Raw genomic sequence first — 18,652 nt, forward strand, 5'->3', positions numbered from 1 at the left:
GAATTTAATTTACATACCAACAGAAGTGAAAAAATATGTCCAGAACTGTTACTCTTTCCACGAGAAAAATCTCTTCCTAATTAATTATACAAACTATAATTCCTAAACAGTCTTTATTTCTAAATAAACAAGAACCAAAATCTCACACACATGAAAATCATGACTAAAGCAGACTTCGATACTTGTCAAGTATTAGGGAAAAGCAGTAAATTTATTGTATTATGGGAAGGTTTATCCTTTATGAACTCCAAATTTAGAAAATCACATTGAATTCCCATAACTAAAAATAAATACAAATAACGGAAATGTACATTTATATGTTATTAAAATTTTGAATCTAATTCTATTTAGTTGGAAGTTTATTGGCAAAAACTCTCTAATAAACATATCTGAAAATGTGCTTTGGGGCTATAAAAAGAAGCTTTTTGCCAAAGTTAAATTTCAGCTGATTCCAGTCACATTTACTCTGGAAGATTAGTCCAAGGATTTAGAGAGCCCTCACTGTATAGTTTGTCATTTTATTATGAAGTATCATTTTAATTCAAATATATTAGCAATATTTGGCCTATAGGGTATGACATTTTAAAAATCCACTAAATGTTAATTTTGGGCAATAACTTTTAAGAAAGTATAAACCTTTAAAAATTCTAAAAGCCCTAGAAAATCAGGCTGAATGTCTTTTAATTGTGGAGAAAAAAATTATTGGGATTTTAAACAATTAAATCTACATTTTTTCCCCTGTGAACACAATATTTATCTTATTTCCTCAAAACTATTTTAGAGCTAGTGGACACCAAAAATAAAGTCATTGTTATTCCTATCTTGGTTTATAATTTAATAAATCAATATTGTAGCCAACACAGGTAACTTGCATTACACCAGATATGTAAAGCTGATACAGAAATCATCTGAATGCTTTGAAAGAGTAGAACTAAAGGCTTTCTGCATTTGTAAATGAATGGGTTTTGGGGAGGAGGAACTAAGGTTCTTAAAAAGACCATAACATCCTAAAAATCTACAACAAAAAGGAAAAACTACTGATATTAGTTTCTAAAACTCACAGTCATAATAATGTAAAACAAATTTGCCACTTTATCTGATTTTCAATGTGCTTATACATGCAATATAAATTATAAATATTATAACATTATAACACCATCTAAAAGAAAATAATGATGTACAAAAATCTTTATGATAAATAAAATTGCATTTAATGTTATTTTCTTGAAAACTAAAATCATTGAATTCTTTAATGTTGTATTGAATATAAACAATGCCAGTCCAAATTAGACGAAATGTATGCCAACACCAGCTTCTGACAACATGAATAGAAAAGTTAAAGCCCTGCAAGTTTGTCTGATTTAGGTCGGGTAATCATGGAAACAAGTGAATATTTAAAATTATTTATTTTATCATTATGCACAATGAAGAACATTATAGACGAAAGAGTTCTTTCCACCACAAAATTATTTACACCCATTTATTCAGCTAGAAACACCAGCTTGAAGAGGTACTGGTATATTCCATTTGTAATCATTTGCTTACAGCAAACAACTGTCTTATAATGGAACATGTTGAAGAAAATATTGTCTCATAAGTCTTTTTTGTTCTTTTGAGTCTCAATCACTACAAGTTCAAGGTACTTTGACAGAATCCTAGTGTCCTGAATGGCCGGATGAATGCATTAAATCAAACAGTGTGTTTGTACTCGGGAAATACTCTTAGATTCATACAAATGTTGCTTGGGCTGTGGATTTCATATTTCTCCCACTGGCACTATGACATTTGAAGAACATTTGTTATGAGAGTTTCACACCAATTTTGTTTTGCTCCTTTTTCATTAGCCGCTGTGCCTCCTTTTCCATTTTCTTTCTTTGCTGTTCCGCTGCTCTCTTTTCTCTGTCTGCTATCTTCTGTTGCCTGAAAAGAAGCATATTCCCATTTTCACTTTTAGAAAATACCACACAGGTAAAATGGCAAATACACTCCAGAAAGAAATAGCAGTGCCTTTTTAGCAGCATCAAATGTAGATAAAAAGTCTACATTCTTTTCACTGCTTTTTTTATATACCACTCAGAAAAGGCTGATACTGACGATTCAATCTCCCGTTACTGTAATAATTGAAAATCAGTGAAGGATGTCAAGAACATAGATATGACTTCTACTTAAGGATTAATATTTGACCAGCTCTACTAATAAAGGGGCAGCATGCAGGATGTTTACTTATTGCACATCTTGAGAGTAGCAGTGGGTGATGCAATAAGCCTAAGGAGAGAAATAGAAGTTGGTCCTAGATCTAAAGGTTTAGGGTATGAGAAAATAAGAAACATGCAGGGTTGAGGAAGAAAGCTGTAGCACAGTTGGGCATGGCATAGGCCACACTAGGTTATATAAAGAAAAATCTAGTGTAGATTACCTATATATGTAGTAGCAAGCTGACTACAGTAAGTGAAATGTATATACAAATCTCAATTATACTTACAACTGGGAGTAAGCAGAGTTATAAATGACCAAAATTCAAGAAAGTAGAGACTTGTTTTAGGCAACATTTTTTTTTTTTTTTTTTTTTTTACAGAGAGGAAGGGAGAAGGATAGAGAGTTAGAAACATTGATGAGAGAGAAACATCAATCAGCTGCCTCCTACACACCTCCTATTGGGGATGTGCCCGCAACCAAGGTACATGCCCTTGACCAGAATCGAACCTGGGATCCTTCAGTCCGCAGGCCGACGCCCTATCCACTGAGCCAAACCAATCAGGGCTAGGCAACATTTTGACCATCACCGCCAATTAACTAGCTTTAAAAGAATAATTCTTAAAATTTTAGTTTTCACTAGCTCCTCCCACTTTCAAGCAAAACTGATAATTTGCACTAAAAAAGTCAAAATGCCCATGGTAAAAAGGGAGATAGGGAAAGAATTATAAAAGGCTGCCTATGTTACAAATAGGATAATCAAGCTTTGACCTGGTCAGTAGCTGAAATATAAACATCAACAATTAATGTTTCTGGCACAAGAAGAAACTTAGAGATTACTGCAGACAAAATATATTTTCTGTTGATACACATCTGGAATTACTAAAGTATCAGAGTCTTCTTCCTGAATGAAATTGATCGTAGTAGTGGTAGGAGTTTAAGCAACTTTGCAGCACGAAGCATGTCTTCTACTGACTAAGATATGGTATCATGTGAAACACTGAGTTTGGTTTTTTGGTCTTGTTTCATTCAGGGTACAAGAGGATAGGGTGGGAAAGAGAAGGTTTTGCACAGCGAATGTTCAGATATTTGTGAACTCATATGCTCTACAGTGCTGTCATTAGGATTGCTGGGTTCAAAATAAACAGCCCTTTCCTTTATCCTTGTGGTTAGTAGAATCCCCAATATGTTCTAAAATACTCAGAATTCAATATCTATGATTTACCCAAAAAAAGAGTAAAAAAATAAATGATTTATCTTTTTGGACAATCCATACAATATAAATGATGGTGTGTGAAATTTTAAAAATATTTCCTTTATACTGAATAACTACCAAATAGGAACTAAATATTTAAAACTCTCATAATTTTACTGACTTTTAAAATGGACCCCTTAGTTGGGGCGGGGGTGCCTGAAAACAAGGACAAGACCAAAAAAGAAAGTCAGTTATGACTTCCAGTTACTTAACTGCACCCTCTGCTGGTTGTTCAAGGTAGTAGTAATTTATTGATAAAGACAAGCAAAGAATATACAAAAATGCAATCAGTTCATTTTGTTAAAATAGTCAGATAAAGGGCAATTCATTTTCTATCCCTATTATAAAAGCAATATTTTCAAATAAAATAGCTGTATTTTACTATCTCATCTTTCAAGATGCAAACATAATTTAGATTCATTTAAATAGCTGAGTTTTCATCAGTGATGATAGTCACAAACTCTCTTAAGCAAACTTTACTTTTACTCTTTGAGCTAATCCAGCTAGCAAGAATTAAGTTTATTACTCACAAAAACCAAGAAATAAGAACACACCAACCAACAAAAATAAACCTGAAACCCTCCAGTATATTTCCTTTTCTGTAGAATGGGCTGTACCTGACTTACATTATCTACCTCATAGGGCTTTGAATGCATCAATTCAGATACACATACAAATGCAGAATGCTATATAAGTTATTTTAATTCATATTTGAGGGGCTAAGCACTATGATAGTCCATGGGAAAACAAAAAGAAAGGTATAATTTCTGACCTGGAGGAATACATAGTGAAAAACCAAGTTTCAAATTAGCACAGTCATCGTCAATTCAACAGAAGAACTGTATAGCTTTCTCAGTGACATAGTGGTGACTCGCATTTCATAGTAGGACATTTCAAGAGATAAGTATATTTTACAGGGAATGAAGTATAAATATAGTGTATATATCTAAAAGATCTTATTTGCCATTAAAAATTATTAATTTGCTTCTATAATACTATACATTATTGGTTTCTGTGAGGTTTTAACCACATAAAATAGCATACATGGTCTGAAATTAAAAAATATATATATCCTATATTAGGTTCAAATGAGAATGAAGAAAAATGTACCATTTGGCAGAATAAGCTTTCTTGACCTCAAGTGTAACATGAACAAATCTAGTCCTTCTACTCATGTTGCAATGTAAACATTACTCAAATACCTCAGAACTTCTTCTGCTTGCCAGGCTGCATCTTCCTCTTCTTCCCATGCATTGGTATTTTCCTGCCAGGTATCCAAGTCGCCTAATTCAGGCTACAATAAAAAAACAAAACTACAATATAAAGAGCCGTACTTTCTCCCCTCAGCAGTCAACAAGAGCATCTTTTAAAATATAATCCAGACCTTGTCACCCCCCTGTATCTGCTCCAGGTCCATACCATTTCACCAAGTCCTACACAAGGCCCAAATGATTTGTTTCTGGTTTGCCTGCAACGGAGGGGTTCCTGACTTTCAGCACTCACCAGTCCTGGGCAAGTCCCACTTTTTTCCTCCTTTGTTTTAAAGAATACTCCTTTAACATAACTTTTCTTTTTTGCCTACTATAGTTTGGAATGGACAAGAATAAACCAATTCTGTTTCTCTTTTCAGTAAGAGGAAGGGGTAGGGGGTCAGAGTGGCGGAAGGAGAAGACGGAATTAGAGATGCTTGACTGGACAACTCTGTGCTGGAGATGAAGAGAAAAACCAAGTTTCAAACTAGCACAGTCATCTTCACTTCAGCAGAAGAACTGCATAGATTTCTCAGTGACACTTATTGTCAGGGTACCAAGCAAAATGAGGAATCGGGCAAAACCTACTCTACTGGAGTGCTTCCATATTGTGCTGCTTTTCCTGTCCTACTTACCATCAGGCTGGCCACTATTTCCCACTGTTTCCCAGATTCTAAAAGTTCACTTTTTTCTTCCACAAACAATGAAAATGCTCATTCTGGAATGTTTCTAGTGAGGTGTGGAAGTGATTACGTGCATAAAATAACTAGAACCAATCTGTGAACAAATTTATTATGTTCTCTTTTTCAGCACTTACAAAATGAAATGAAAGATGTTACATTTTCTCCTCCTACCCATAAATGTAATATTCTATTAAAATTGTTTTAAAATTATTTCTAATTATCTCTTTAATATAAATTTCTAAAAAGTAGAACTACTAAATCAAAGAAAAGATTTTTAAAGCCACTGAAGCAAAATACAATGATTCTCTTGAAAAGTTGTACCAACTTATCCTCCCAACAGCAGTAGGTAAAAGCTTCTTTCCTTTACCTTTGTCAATACTGGCAATTATTTTTTCTATCTTTACTTTAACATCTAAATATGATGTCTTATTATTTTACTCTGAATTTGAGAACTAGTGAGATCTATTTTTCTTCATGCTGTCAAGTTACATCTATTTTATTTGTACATTTATCCATTTTTCCACTGAGGTTTTTGACTTTTTACTGTATATAAATTTAGATATAAAAAAGTGAAACTACTAAGACTATAAAAAGGAGTGATATCTGATCCTTTAGTAGAGATGGCCTTCTAAGTAAAAAAAGAAAAAATTGTAAAAGATTGATAGATTTGCTATATAAAACTTAAATACACCAAAAACATTCAAACCAAAATATAAAGCTGAAATACTGTAAAAGATGACAGAAAAAGTTAATATCCTTAGTATAAAAAAGAGCTATCACAATATAAATAAGTCCTCCCCCCCCAAAAAAAATAGAATGTGAAATTTAAAAGAAGAACCTTATTTGTGGAATGGGTGATAAAACATTTTTGTTGTAGTGAACAAAGTGCAGGAGTCTGCTACCATTCTCTCCTAGGCAATGCCCCTTTATTTTGTCTGCTTGGGAGGAAAAGCATTGGAGACAATCTCTACCTACCCTTTTTACCCCTTCCCAACTCTTTAAGCAGTTGTAGATTTACAACTTTATAATGAGCTATAATTATGCTATAATATCATATAATTACTGTTAGGTGGCATACGTGTACTAATTCACTGAGGAATTCTGAATGACTTTACCAATATGGAGCATACATATATGAATATTTACAATTTAAAATAGAAAATAAAAAATTGCACATTCTGGTGTTATGCTCTTTTAGAGAAATATCTATGGTACTATTGTGCTATCGTATGATCATGTACCTGCATAGGAGTTATCTAAGTTTGTAATATTTATTATGTGTGTGATCATTTATTTAGCATTGTACCTTCCCCATGAGAATGCATTCTTCTGAGGCAAGGACCTGCCTGTTATGCTTACTTTCCACGACATTACTAGCACCTAGCATAACATCTGGCATTAGTAAAAATAGTTTCTGATCACTGAATAAAAAATGTATATAAACATGGGACCCCTGGAGAGAGACCTCAGAAGCATCTGTGTAGTTTAAACAAATATGACAGATGAACAGACAGACAGATGTAGTGGTTTAAAACTATGTCTGCAAATTTTTTGATACTCCTTCTTTCAAGAGGTGGAGCCTAGTTCTTCTCCCCTTGCATGTGGGCTGGATTTAGTAACTAGCTCCCAATGAATAAAATAATGTGGAGGTGACAGTGTGTCACTGATAGAGCTAAGTCATAAACAGGCATTGTGGCTTCACCCCTACATGCTCTTTTTCTCAGGAATCACTTGTTTTTGGAAAGTCAGCAGTATGTCATAAGAAAATTCAAGCAGCCCTATGGAGAGGTCCATTGCAAGGATTTGAGGCTTTGTGAAACCAACCAGCATTAATTTTTTGGGCATGTAAGTGAATCACCTTTGAAATGAATTCTCCAGTGCCAGGTGAGCTTTCAGATGACTACAGCCCCAGCAAATAATTTGTCTGGAAACGCATTAGAAACCCTGAGCCAGAACCACCCAGTTTTGTCTCCCCTGGATTCCTGACCCACATAAGCTGTACGTGAAGAAAAATGTTTATTGTTGTTTTAAGCCACTCCCTGTGGGGTTGTTCTACAACAATAGGTGATGCATACAATCAATTAAAAATTACTAATCAATAATCTATCAAAGCATGTTTAAGCTTAGGTCTGGACCTTGGTGTATTTAAAAAGTTCAGAGGTAATTCTGATACGTTTCCAAGGTTGAGAACTGCAGTGATATACTTTCCTCACTACTTTTAGCCTTAAAGGTATCGCATTTAAGTCAAACACATTTAAAGTCAAGTCATACTTTAAAGGTAAATAAAATCTATTAGGGAAACAATTCACAACTCACTTAAAAATAACCTGCTGTTATGGTTAAATTTTAGTGGTAATCTCTTTAAAGGTGGTATTTTTAAACAACATTTTGTCTCTATCTTTCATGTATACAATGGGACTCTGATGTTAGTATCTAATGTAATTTACAATCTCATAAAGGACAGGAATAGTAAAACTCCAGATTAGCCTCCCTCAATCTGACAAACATGTTTCAAAGTAACAGAAATACAAATACTATGTTCAATTCATTTTTATTGTTTTTCTTCTTCTTTAAAGAAAACAGAATCAAAACAATCCTTGCTTAGATACCATTAACATACTTACTGATTGATGAATAAATGGCATGTCTTGTGTAGCTGCTAATCTACTAGAGAAACCTGTGCTACCATCTGGGACGCCAAAATTTAATGGTTCTCTCTTCTTAATGATGATCTGAAAGATTAATTGAAATAGAATTATAGGAATATTTTATACATCACTACATAAATATAGACAAAATTACCTAACCAAGCATTTTATAATTATTTTAAACTAGAGGCCCGTTGCACGAAGAGATTCGTGCAATAGGCCTTCCCTTCCCCTGGCTGTCGGCACCGGTTTTCCTCCGGCACCCGGGACCCAGGCCTTCGCTCCGGCCAGAGCTGCCTTTAAGCCTTCGCTGCTCCGGCCAGAGCCGCCTTCAAGCCTTCGCTGCTCTGGCTGGAGCCGCCTTCAGTCTTCGCTCTGCCTGCTCCGCTGCTTCGCGCCTACGTATGCAAATTAACCGCCATCTTTGTTGGCGGTTAATTTGCATATCTTACTGATTAGCCAAATGGGAGGCATAGCAAAGGTACGGTTAATTACCATGTTTGTCTATTATTAGATAGGATATGTTCTACCTTTTTTCTTTTAAAATTTGTAACGTAAAAAAATTTTAGTCTATAAAAAGTACCAAAATTCTTAATTGTCACACAAATCAGTTGCATAGTGAGAAACACTGTATTTCTCTTAAAAAGTAATAATACATTTTCCTCTTCCTCATTCCTCTTTCCCTGCTTTCTTTCTTAGACCTCAGGTCCCCAAAATGTTATTAGGCACTTTTAGTCACAGTATTAAATAAGAAAAAAAGCTATATCCTATTACAGTATAACCAGCCCCCTATGCATGTAGATATCTATAAATACATTAACTTTTTCAAGCCAGTAGTATTACCTTTGTAACTTAAAAGCATTTTCATTCTAATTAATTTATTAGGGTACTATTGTAATATATTGGGTTACTATTAAGAGCAGCAATATACTTCCAAAATAATAAGAAACTCACTTAAACTCCTTGAAAAATACACAACTTAATGCTTTTCAGCACTGAGACATTTAGATAACTCAACAAAAACAATTATGATTATAGCATGTAAATGTTATCAGCCTTGAAAATATAAACACATAGCTGAAACTAGATGAAAGGTAGAAGAGGGTGAAAAACTAACAGAGAAATGTGGAACAAATAAGTTCCTCATTTAAAAAGCATATTTATAAAAAAATATTTTCTGTGCTTGACTGAACAAGAAATGAAAGTTTAGGTGTGTGTGTGTTTTTTAAATAGCAGAGTAACTGGTGAGGTATACTGGAATAATAACATTATAAAATTTGAAAGAGGGGAAAGAAGGGTAAGGGTAGTATGAAATAAACCCTCATTTACCATAGTATAAAATCAGTGGACAATGTTTGTGAATGGTAAATCAAGGCACAGCAATTTAAGCAAGATAGACAGACAGATGATAGATAGATAGATGGACAGAGATATGTAAATATAGTGAAAAGCACTAGAAGCCTAAACAGAAAGTTATGTATGAGTGGCTGCTTCTGGAAAGTAGAACTGCCTATGAAAAGTGATGGGGCAGCAGTCCTTTGCTTTTCAATAAAAGTTCTTTTGTAACCTATGATTTAAAAAATTTTATTAAGTATATGTACTATTTGATTAAAAAAGAGAAAAATACTCAGCCATTGTTCTTTTTTTAATAATTCCCTTTAAGTGATCATCCATATTCAACTCAAAAGGGATTAAATAAAGTATGGGTGACTAACACAAAACTATAATTACTCTAAGTTCTCAGAGCCTTGCCTCAATTTTATAATGGTTACAAACAACAGAAAACACTTAGTTTATAGACATCACTAAATTGTGTACACTATTATGGTTAGAATTGTATTTTATTTAGCTTAGTCTCCACAAATTCTAATATACAGCAGAATTTGTCTAGATATAATTTTTAAAGGTGTATAAATTACTAGATCTGTGTCTAGGTCACTTGAATATATAAACTTTCACCTTTAACATGACAGATCAATGATCAGAAATAGGTTTTCTAACAGTACTAGTTATACTGTCTAATTTTAACTATAGGAATATGAAAAGCAGCTTCATAGTTTAATTGCTAAAAACACAAATCTTTAACTTACTTTCTGAGTTTTCCTTATAGTTGGTGTCATGTCCTTAAAATAGTCAGGTTCCAGTTGTTCCAAAGCATTTTGTTGTGTTGCCACATTCCCATTCCCTCCTTCAATCTTTATACTTGTGGGAGCATCTTCATCCCAGGAAGTCCACTCTTCAATATCTGTCTAAATTTAATTGATCAATACTGTCACCATATAGGGAGAACCTAACTGACATTTCATTCATTGTTTATTAGAAAAATGGGCTTGCTAAAACATTAGGTTTCAAACATTTTTAACCAACAGGAAAACATAAATTTTATTTCACATACCAAAACTACATTAAAAGTTAAAAAAAATACTTTTACTCTGAGTTAGACATCCTGTTATATCCATTAAAACAAAACAAAACAAAAGCAAATACTTAGAAAACTGAACTGACATTACAACTACAGCCCACAAAAGGAGGACTGGAACTTACAACCTAAGCCTAATCAGGTTGATTGCCTGATTACATAAAGAATATTAACATTCTTTTTGTTTTGTTTTTTTTGTTTTTTAACATAGAGGAAGGGAGAGGGATAGAGAGTTAGAAACATCGATGAGAGAAACATTGATCAGCCGCCTCTTGCACATCTCCTACTGGGGATGTGCCTGCAACCAAGATACATGCCCTTGACCAGAATCGAACCTGGGACCCTTCAATCTGCAGGCCGACGCTCTATCCACTGAGCCAAACCGGTTAGGGCTATTAACATTCTTGATAGTATTTAAATAAGGTAAGGGTCTCAAACATATTCAAAATGTCTGTGAAATAACCCAAAATTATTCAGCACACAAAAATCAACAAATCTCAACTCACATAGGAAAAGTCAATCAACAGACACCAATCCCCAGGTGATATAAATGTTGACTAATACTTATAAAAGTGATCCAACAAGCAACCACACTCTTGAAACCAGTAAGAAAAAAAACAGAAAATCTCAGCCAAACAATAGGAAATAAAATAAAGAACCAAGTAAAAACTTTAGGATCAAAATATGTAACAAAAATCCAAATTAATTTCATGACATACTAAATGGTCTGAAATCCAGTTTGAAAAATATGGTTCCAAAACATTGATTCAACCTTTTGAAAAAAACTTACCTGTTTTGGAACTGATGAATAATCAACTGTAGTTGGCAAAGTTATTTGGTCTCCACTTAATTTCCGTCCTCTGCCAGATCTAAAAAAAAGGAGAAAAAATTTATTTCAAGAACTGTCAAAACAAGCATAGGTAAAAGCACTATGGACAGTAATTTAAGGCTTATAAAAGATCTTTTCCAATTTTAGAATTAGGTACCTTAGTAATTAAGAGTTGTTCATTAAGATAAAAAATGAAAAGCATGCATCAGATGAAGGTATCTAACTAGGAAGAAGATAAACAGGTCAATTTGAACATAAAATGTATTTACCTGCATATTAATCTCTTTAGGAAGGAGAATAATGTCGCTAAGCAGGTACAAACTTTAAATAACCGAAACTGTGTGATAGCCATGATGGGAACCAAAACCTGTGGAAAAGGCACCAAAAATAAATGCATTAAGTTGATTTTACAAGCTATATTCCTGTTCTGAAGTCAAGCTTAAAAGTCCTATTATAAGCTGTGAAAAACAGGCATATTTTCTTTATAAACCACAAATATAGCACAGTAAATTTAAAATTAAAATGTAAATCATGGGAGGCCCAGGATGGTGGCGGTGGAGGACAATGAACTCATTTCACCTCTTCCCTAATATACACATACATAGACAACAATGACTCCTGTACAACCGAGGGCTGGATAAACAGCCTCTGAACAACAAGAGGAAGATACCAAATAGAGAAGACTCTGAAGCCATGGGAACCCTTCAGGAGCTGCAGGAACTCAGCGGTCAGGAGCCAGTTGTTTAAGTTTCCCTCCACATTCATAACGTGGGAAGGAGCTCTATTCCTGGGATTTGGATTACCTGCGAGATCACCACAGCTGTTCCCAGGTACACTGCCTTGAGCCTTTTGCTTCCTGAACAACGGGATCAAGCAGGAAAAACAGGGTGTCCCTGAAACACTAAAGAGAACTAGCAAACCACAGGGAAGAGAGAAAAAAAGATGAAAAGAATAGAAAACTACCAAAACCAAAAACCAAATAACAAAATGGCAGTAAGTACACATTTATCAATAATTACTTCAAATGTACATGGATTAAATGCTCCAATAAAGACATAGAGTGGCTGCTAACAAGAGACTAACTTCAAACTGAAAGACACAAACAGAAGGAAAGTGAAGAAATGGAAAAAGATATTCCATCGGAAGATAAAAAGAAAGATGGGGTAGCAATACTCATATTAGACAAAATAGACTTTAAAACAAAAAAGTGTGAAAAAAAGACAAATAAAGATATTACATAATTTATAAAGCGGCCAATCCAAGAAGAGGTTATAAGAATCAAAAATATCTATGCACCCAACACAGAAGCACTGAAATATATGCAATTATTAATGGTCATAGGGAGACATCCACAGTAATATAACAATAGGGGATTTTAATACTTTACTCACATCAATAGTTCATCCACACAGAAAATTAGACCAAATTGACCTAACAGATATATGTAGGACAATTCATCAAAAATTGCATAACACACATTTTTTTATAGTGTAGATGGAATATTTTCCATAATAGATCGTATATTAGACCACAAGTGTACATGGAACATTTTTCAGAATAGATCATATATTAGACCACAAAGCAAGCCTTAAGTAATTTGAGAAAACTGATATATCAAGCATCTTTTCTGACCACAATGGCATGAAACTATTGCGAGGATGAGAATATTTTGTCAATAATAGATCCACTTTTTCTGATGAAACAACTGGAAATTTTACTTCCAGTTACCACTGAAGTCATGTGATTTGAAAAATACTTATTGAATGACACACAACAATATTAGTGGCAAGGGGATGGCCCTGTCTAAGACTATGAACAACACAAGTATGTCTGCTTTCATCACTTCTATTCAAGATGATAGTGCAAGTTCTGGCCAGTGCAATCAAGCAAGAAAAGGAAATAAAAGGCATTCAGATTGGAAAGGAAGAAGTAAAACTGTGTGTATGTAGAAAATTCAATGGAATCTATAATCAAGTGTATTTTTTATGTTAGCAACAATCACAAAACTTTGAAACAATTATGAGCACACAAAAATATAAAATACTAGCAATAAAGAATTTTCTGATTCTACAAAACATTTGCTTTTGTGATTAATGAGAGAGAGGAACTAATATTCACTGACCAGGTACTGTGTGCCAAGCACTATCTAACATTCTCACTTAACTCATAAAATCATCTTATGAGATATTATTGCTCTCATTCCACAGAATTGAAGCACAGACAGTAAGCGTATTTCCATACCCAATGACTTTAATTCAAACCTAGGTCTATTTAACTCGAAAGCCAAGAATACCTCACTAACAATAAACGTTCTTAGAAATTCGGTGATATTATAATTTCCAGGATAAATTTCCCAACCAGTTGCACTTAAGTGGGGAAATGCAATCAAGCTGACTATCAAGCAACACTTGATTTTATCAATTACACTGATTTGCAGACAGGAATATTCTCTGGGACTCCTATTTACTTGATGTTCCAAGGCAATTCACTGAAGATATACGATCAATTCAATTCCTTGAAGACACATACTTAGCGCCTACTATGTAACAGATTCTACCAAGAGATGGGAAAGAGTACTGGCCCAGTACTGAGAAACTGTTCACTGCTCAGCTGTCCCAAGCTTGTGATAACGCAAGGGAAGGAGGCAGAGCCCCCATCAGTCTTGCTTAGGTTAGTCTTAACCAACGCCAAGCTCATAGCAGGGGATTCAGATATTTGTTGGATGGAGAGACATTAACATTCCTTGAGCACCCAACAAGTTCTAGACCAGCGATTTTCAATCTTTTTTATCTCACAGCACACATAAACTAATTAATAAAATTCTGCGGCACACCAAAAAATACATATATTTTTGCCAATGTGACAAAAAAAAAATTAGGAATAAATTTGATTCGTTCACACCAGACAGCTATTGTGTTGGCTGTTGTCATTTTTAATTTGACAATCTAAGGGAAATGAGGTCAGTGCCCCTGACTAAATAGTCAGGTATTGCATGTTGTAAAAATTCTTGCAGGAGACCAGCGTGCCTCTCGAATATCGCTGTTCTAGACAATGCATGTTCTAGCCCCTCACTGGAACCTTAAGAACAGATGAAAGGAGAGCTCAGAGGCTCACCCAGGATTTGGAGGGACTGAACCCAAAGCTCCGGCTCTTCCCACGCCATTTCCCCCTTGGGAAACCTTTAATGTTACACTCATCGCCTCGGTTTGCTTTTTGAAATGGTCTTGAGATCACCAACTTGATAAGCATGTGTCTTAGGCTAACTTGGACTTTGGTTGCCTCAAAGCATTTTCTAGAACTCAGATATGCTAATATCATCTAAATTTAAACTTAACGTGTCATTAAAAATTACTAAGAAAATACAAACACGTGCGCTATCGCAGAGTAAGTTTCCGAACCACGAACCAACCAATCCTCAGGGCCTTTGTAGAAATGACATCTCTAGGAAATCAAAAGACATGACAGACACCTCCGCTATGTCAAGGGGGAAAGATTCACCTACAACGTTAAAACAGAATTCTGCATTAGGCATTGAAAGATTGAATTACCTCTCCTCCCTGTAAATCACCGTAAACCACTGGGGAGCCCCTTTCAGTCGCCACCGTGTTACCACTTATTAAACTAAAGTCAAGCCACAGTCTGCATCGGTGCACCCCGGAGCCAACACTTCCCCAGGAGCTGTACCCCTAAGACTGTCACACACTGCGCATGTCTTTCAGACCAACCTCTGAAAAACCACTTCGGATTTAACACAGAATATCCTCGATCACGTTTGCAACTCTCTGAAGTAGGTGAAGGAGGATCACCAGGCTCCAAAGAGAAACTCTGCTTGAATGCACTTAAGTGTCCCAAACCACAGTTTGGCGGTGGCGAGAGAAGGGGCACGGGAAACGGAACGCGAGAAGCGGGTCCCAGCCCAACACCGAACCGGATCCGGCTACCGAGGCCCGGCCCGCAAAGACGAGACGCCACGGAGGCGCTCCCACAGGCGGGCTCCAGTCTCTGGAATGAATGACCCGAAAGGAAGGCGTCTCATCACCAAAATGCCTGACCACGTCAGGCCACCCACCTGCACCTGCCTGGCCAACAGCAGGCTCATACCCACTGCACAGATGAGCAAAACGACAACGGCGTCCTCGGGTTACACAACCCGGCGCCATGCGCACGGCGCCCTGGGACACGCTCTCAACTGCTGAAAGTTGGTGCCGGTGGGCTAGGATTTGGGTTTTGGCAACATCTGCCTGGGAAAGCAGCAAGGTCTGCAAAGACAGGGCGGAAAGGGCCCGCACATTTCCCTGCGGGGGCGGGGAGGCGGCAGGGGGGGGGGGTCTCGGGAGTTTCCCGGACGGCGGGCGCCCCGCGGGCCGACCGCCCAGGCGTGAGCGCGGCATGGCGAGGGCTGCACGCCGGGGGCCCACTCCCAATCGCCGTGCCCTCACCCCACAGGCCACCCTGACCCGGAAACAGTACCCCAGCATGGCAGTTGGTCAAGGTGGGGGGGGGGGCCGGGGGGGAAGGTGGGAGGACGCCGAGTGCGGAGCGAAGAGGAGGGCTGACCGGACAAGGGCAGAGGGCACCCCAAGGCCAGGGTGGCGACGGGGATGGGGAAGGGAAGCCCCTCGCGGGCGCGCGCGAGCCGCACACACTCACCTGCCCCTCCCCCTCCCGCCCGCCCGGCGGAGGCTCCGAGCTGCCGCGGGCCGCGCGCGCGCACGCGCGCACACACACACACACGCATGCAAGGCGCGCGCGCGCTGCCGGTCGCCTCTTCGAGCTCGCGCTCCGCCGGTTCAGTCCCAGCCCCGCTCATTCAAAGCCGGGCGCGCGCTCCGTCGCAGGCGCCGTTGCCGCCGCGCAGCTGCCATGGCCGCCGCCTCCTCGGGAAGCCCTCCCCCAGCTCCTCCCTCTCTACGCCCTCCTGGAGGGGGGCCTCTGGGTTTTCTCCGGGCCCCGCACTTCCGCCCCTTCGCCACACGTCCCGTCTGGACCAATAGGCGAGAGGCTGCGGGTCTGACAGCCAATGAGCGCCGGGGGCGGGGCGAGCGGCGTCAGGCGCGGCGGGGGCTGGCGCTGGGGTGGGATGGGGTGGCTGTTGCTGGCTGTGCGGGGCGGCGCCGTGGCAGAGCTCCGGGTCCGTCGCGCGTGGTCCTGCTGTCCATAGCGCGTCTCGGCTCGGACCATGCCCCTTACTGCTCCGCCCTCTGCCCTGGGTTTGGGGGGGGCGGGAGGGGGCAGGGAGAGCAGCGTGTAGACGGCAAAAACGGAAGGAGCCCCCGCGGTGTCCGTCTGATCTGAATGTGGGTAGAGCTCAATTATTCCGCCACCGGAGGGTGCGAAATGCTCCTTAATTTCGGATTTAGACTCCTCCTAGAATTTCTGATGGGATTTGCTTTAACTGGAAGTTAAAAGAGTTGGCATTCCCCCCGCATGCAGCCTGGTCTCGCCATTGCCCCAAACTAGGGTGTTCTTTCGTCCTGTGGTTCTCTCTTGGAAGCCTGATTTTTGTTTCTTTTTTATCCTGTTGCTGTTAAAAAGGCGCAGGTTCTTCGCTGTTGTGGGCAAGGAGCCCTCGGGAAACTCACGGCTCCGCTGTTGGCAAAGCGACTGGCGAGGGAGGATAGAGGTTGATACCGGCAAAGGCTGAAAGCAGTTGTTGCAAATTGTTCCCCAACCTGTGTTTTCCCGGTGCTGCCCCCTTTTGGACAGCAGCTGCCCGTGCCCTGTCACCCTGACCCGCACCCGCCCACCCACTTAAGGGTCTGGAACCACCATCCCAACCCCATGCCGATCTGTACCACATTGCTATTCATCCTTGTTTATTCCCAAAAGGAGAAGAAAGGGAATGTTTACGACTCTAGGTCTGACATGATTCTGTGTAACTTTGGATGTTATTTGCAGCAATAAGATGGCCATAATAGCCTGGCTGGTGTTGCTCAGTAGGTTGGGCATGGACCCATGCACCCGGGGGCCGCCAGGGTCCATTCCCGGTCAGGGCACATGCCCGGGTTGAGGGTTAGGTCCCATCGGTGCTTCCTGGAGGCAACCGATCTATGTTTCTCTCTCGCCTTGATGTTTCTTTCCCTCCCCCTTCCTCTCTCTCAAAATCAATGAAAGCATATTTAAAATGGCCATATCAGTTCCTACTTCGTGGAATGGCTAATGCCTGCGAAGTTGTAAGGGCAGAGCCTGGCACACAGCAAACATTCACAGGTAACAGCTGTTGCTACCTCTACTACTGCTATTACTGCTACCCGACATCATTCCCAGCTATTACACCTCCCCGAGCCCACTAAACCCTTGGCAGTTCCTGAAACACCTGCACTAACCTTAGTATCTCCTAAACAGTAATTCAGAATTTCCAAAATGATTGTGGATCCCAGGCCTCCAATAATCCCAAATACCCTATCCCCTGACATAAACATGTTTTCAAAATGTTTTTCCTTAGAAATTTATATCTTTGCTCCAAATTATTATAACATAATATTGTCTTCTTTTTATAATTCTTGTTTTATTAAATGTGCCATTTTCAAGGGAAACAAATCAAAAAGTATATACTTTTTCAGAAGTTAGTGAAAACTTGTTTCCCAACATAAAAACAAAACAAAGTTTGCTAAAGATTGTACAGTTGAAATTTACTTTTAAAATACCTGCAAAAGACTATCTTAAAATCATCTTTACTCTAGTTGTTGAGTAGTAAACCCCTAATTGGGGGTTACAGGTGCCAATAATTTTGGATCTTGCTTGGGGAATACCTCTTGGGAGTGTGCAATTTGAAGTCCTATACTCTGACCAAGGCTTGGTGGGGTGAGTGAGGGTGGGGGAACTACCAAATATCAAGTGAGGGGCCAGTAAGGGGTAGAAGCTGATGGATTAAAGACTTATTGCTGGATTGCCCCCACTTCATGGGGTATAGTTAATTCTACCTGCTCTGTGTCAAGATCATGTTGCCCACTTAAAGGCTTATGATTGGCCTCTACCCAACCCCCAATCGCCAGCTTGATTTATTTAGTCCTGATTTATTCATTCTATCAGCTTCCAAGCCACCACTCACTCTCCCAGTTCAAAGCCTGTATAGGCTTCCTTGTTCTGAGTTCTCCAGCTGGGTCTTAGTACCGCCCTGTCAACTGACCTCCCGTCTCTTCCCAGGAGGTAGGGCAGACCTTGCAAACACAGCCCAGTGCTTCCAGATCTCCCCCACCCCAGTTCCCCGGCTTTTCACTAAAGGGATGGTTTTTCCCCTCAAGCACAATTTTAGACCTGCTGTTCTAACTTGGACATTAAAGGCTTTTTATTAATGAGCAGCTGTTCACAGTTGAATACAGATCATAAAGTCACATTCATTTCATGATCAAGCAAAACAAAGCCTTGCAGCTCA

General features: G+C 38.7%; 1 protein-coding gene across 1 annotated transcript; it reads right to left on the minus strand.

Annotated features, from left to right (window-relative positions):
• Window positions 1-1,387: 1,387 nt before the first annotated feature.
• On the minus strand, window positions 1,388-12,491 carry EBAG9 (estrogen receptor binding site associated antigen 9). Its single transcript, XM_070391905.1, has 7 exons — window positions 12,081-12,491; window positions 11,547-11,644; window positions 11,239-11,317; window positions 10,120-10,278; window positions 8,006-8,113; window positions 4,651-4,742; window positions 1,388-1,920 (listed from the first exon to the last, which is right to left on the minus strand). Exons 2-7 carry the CDS (start codon window positions 11,627-11,629, stop codon window positions 1,800-1,802), a joined length of 642 nt encoding a protein of 213 aa, XP_070248006.1. The 5' UTR covers window positions 11,630-11,644; window positions 12,081-12,491; the 3' UTR covers window positions 1,388-1,799.
• Window positions 12,492-18,652: the final 6,161 nt, after the last annotated feature.

Source organism: Myotis yumanensis, unplaced genomic scaffold (assembly GCF_028538775.1).
Source record: "Myotis yumanensis isolate MYYU_CA2020_CCGP unplaced genomic scaffold, mMyoYum1.0.hap1 SCAF_15, whole genome shotgun sequence".
Classification (NCBI taxonomy): domain Eukaryota; kingdom Metazoa; phylum Chordata; class Mammalia; order Chiroptera; family Vespertilionidae; genus Myotis; species Myotis yumanensis.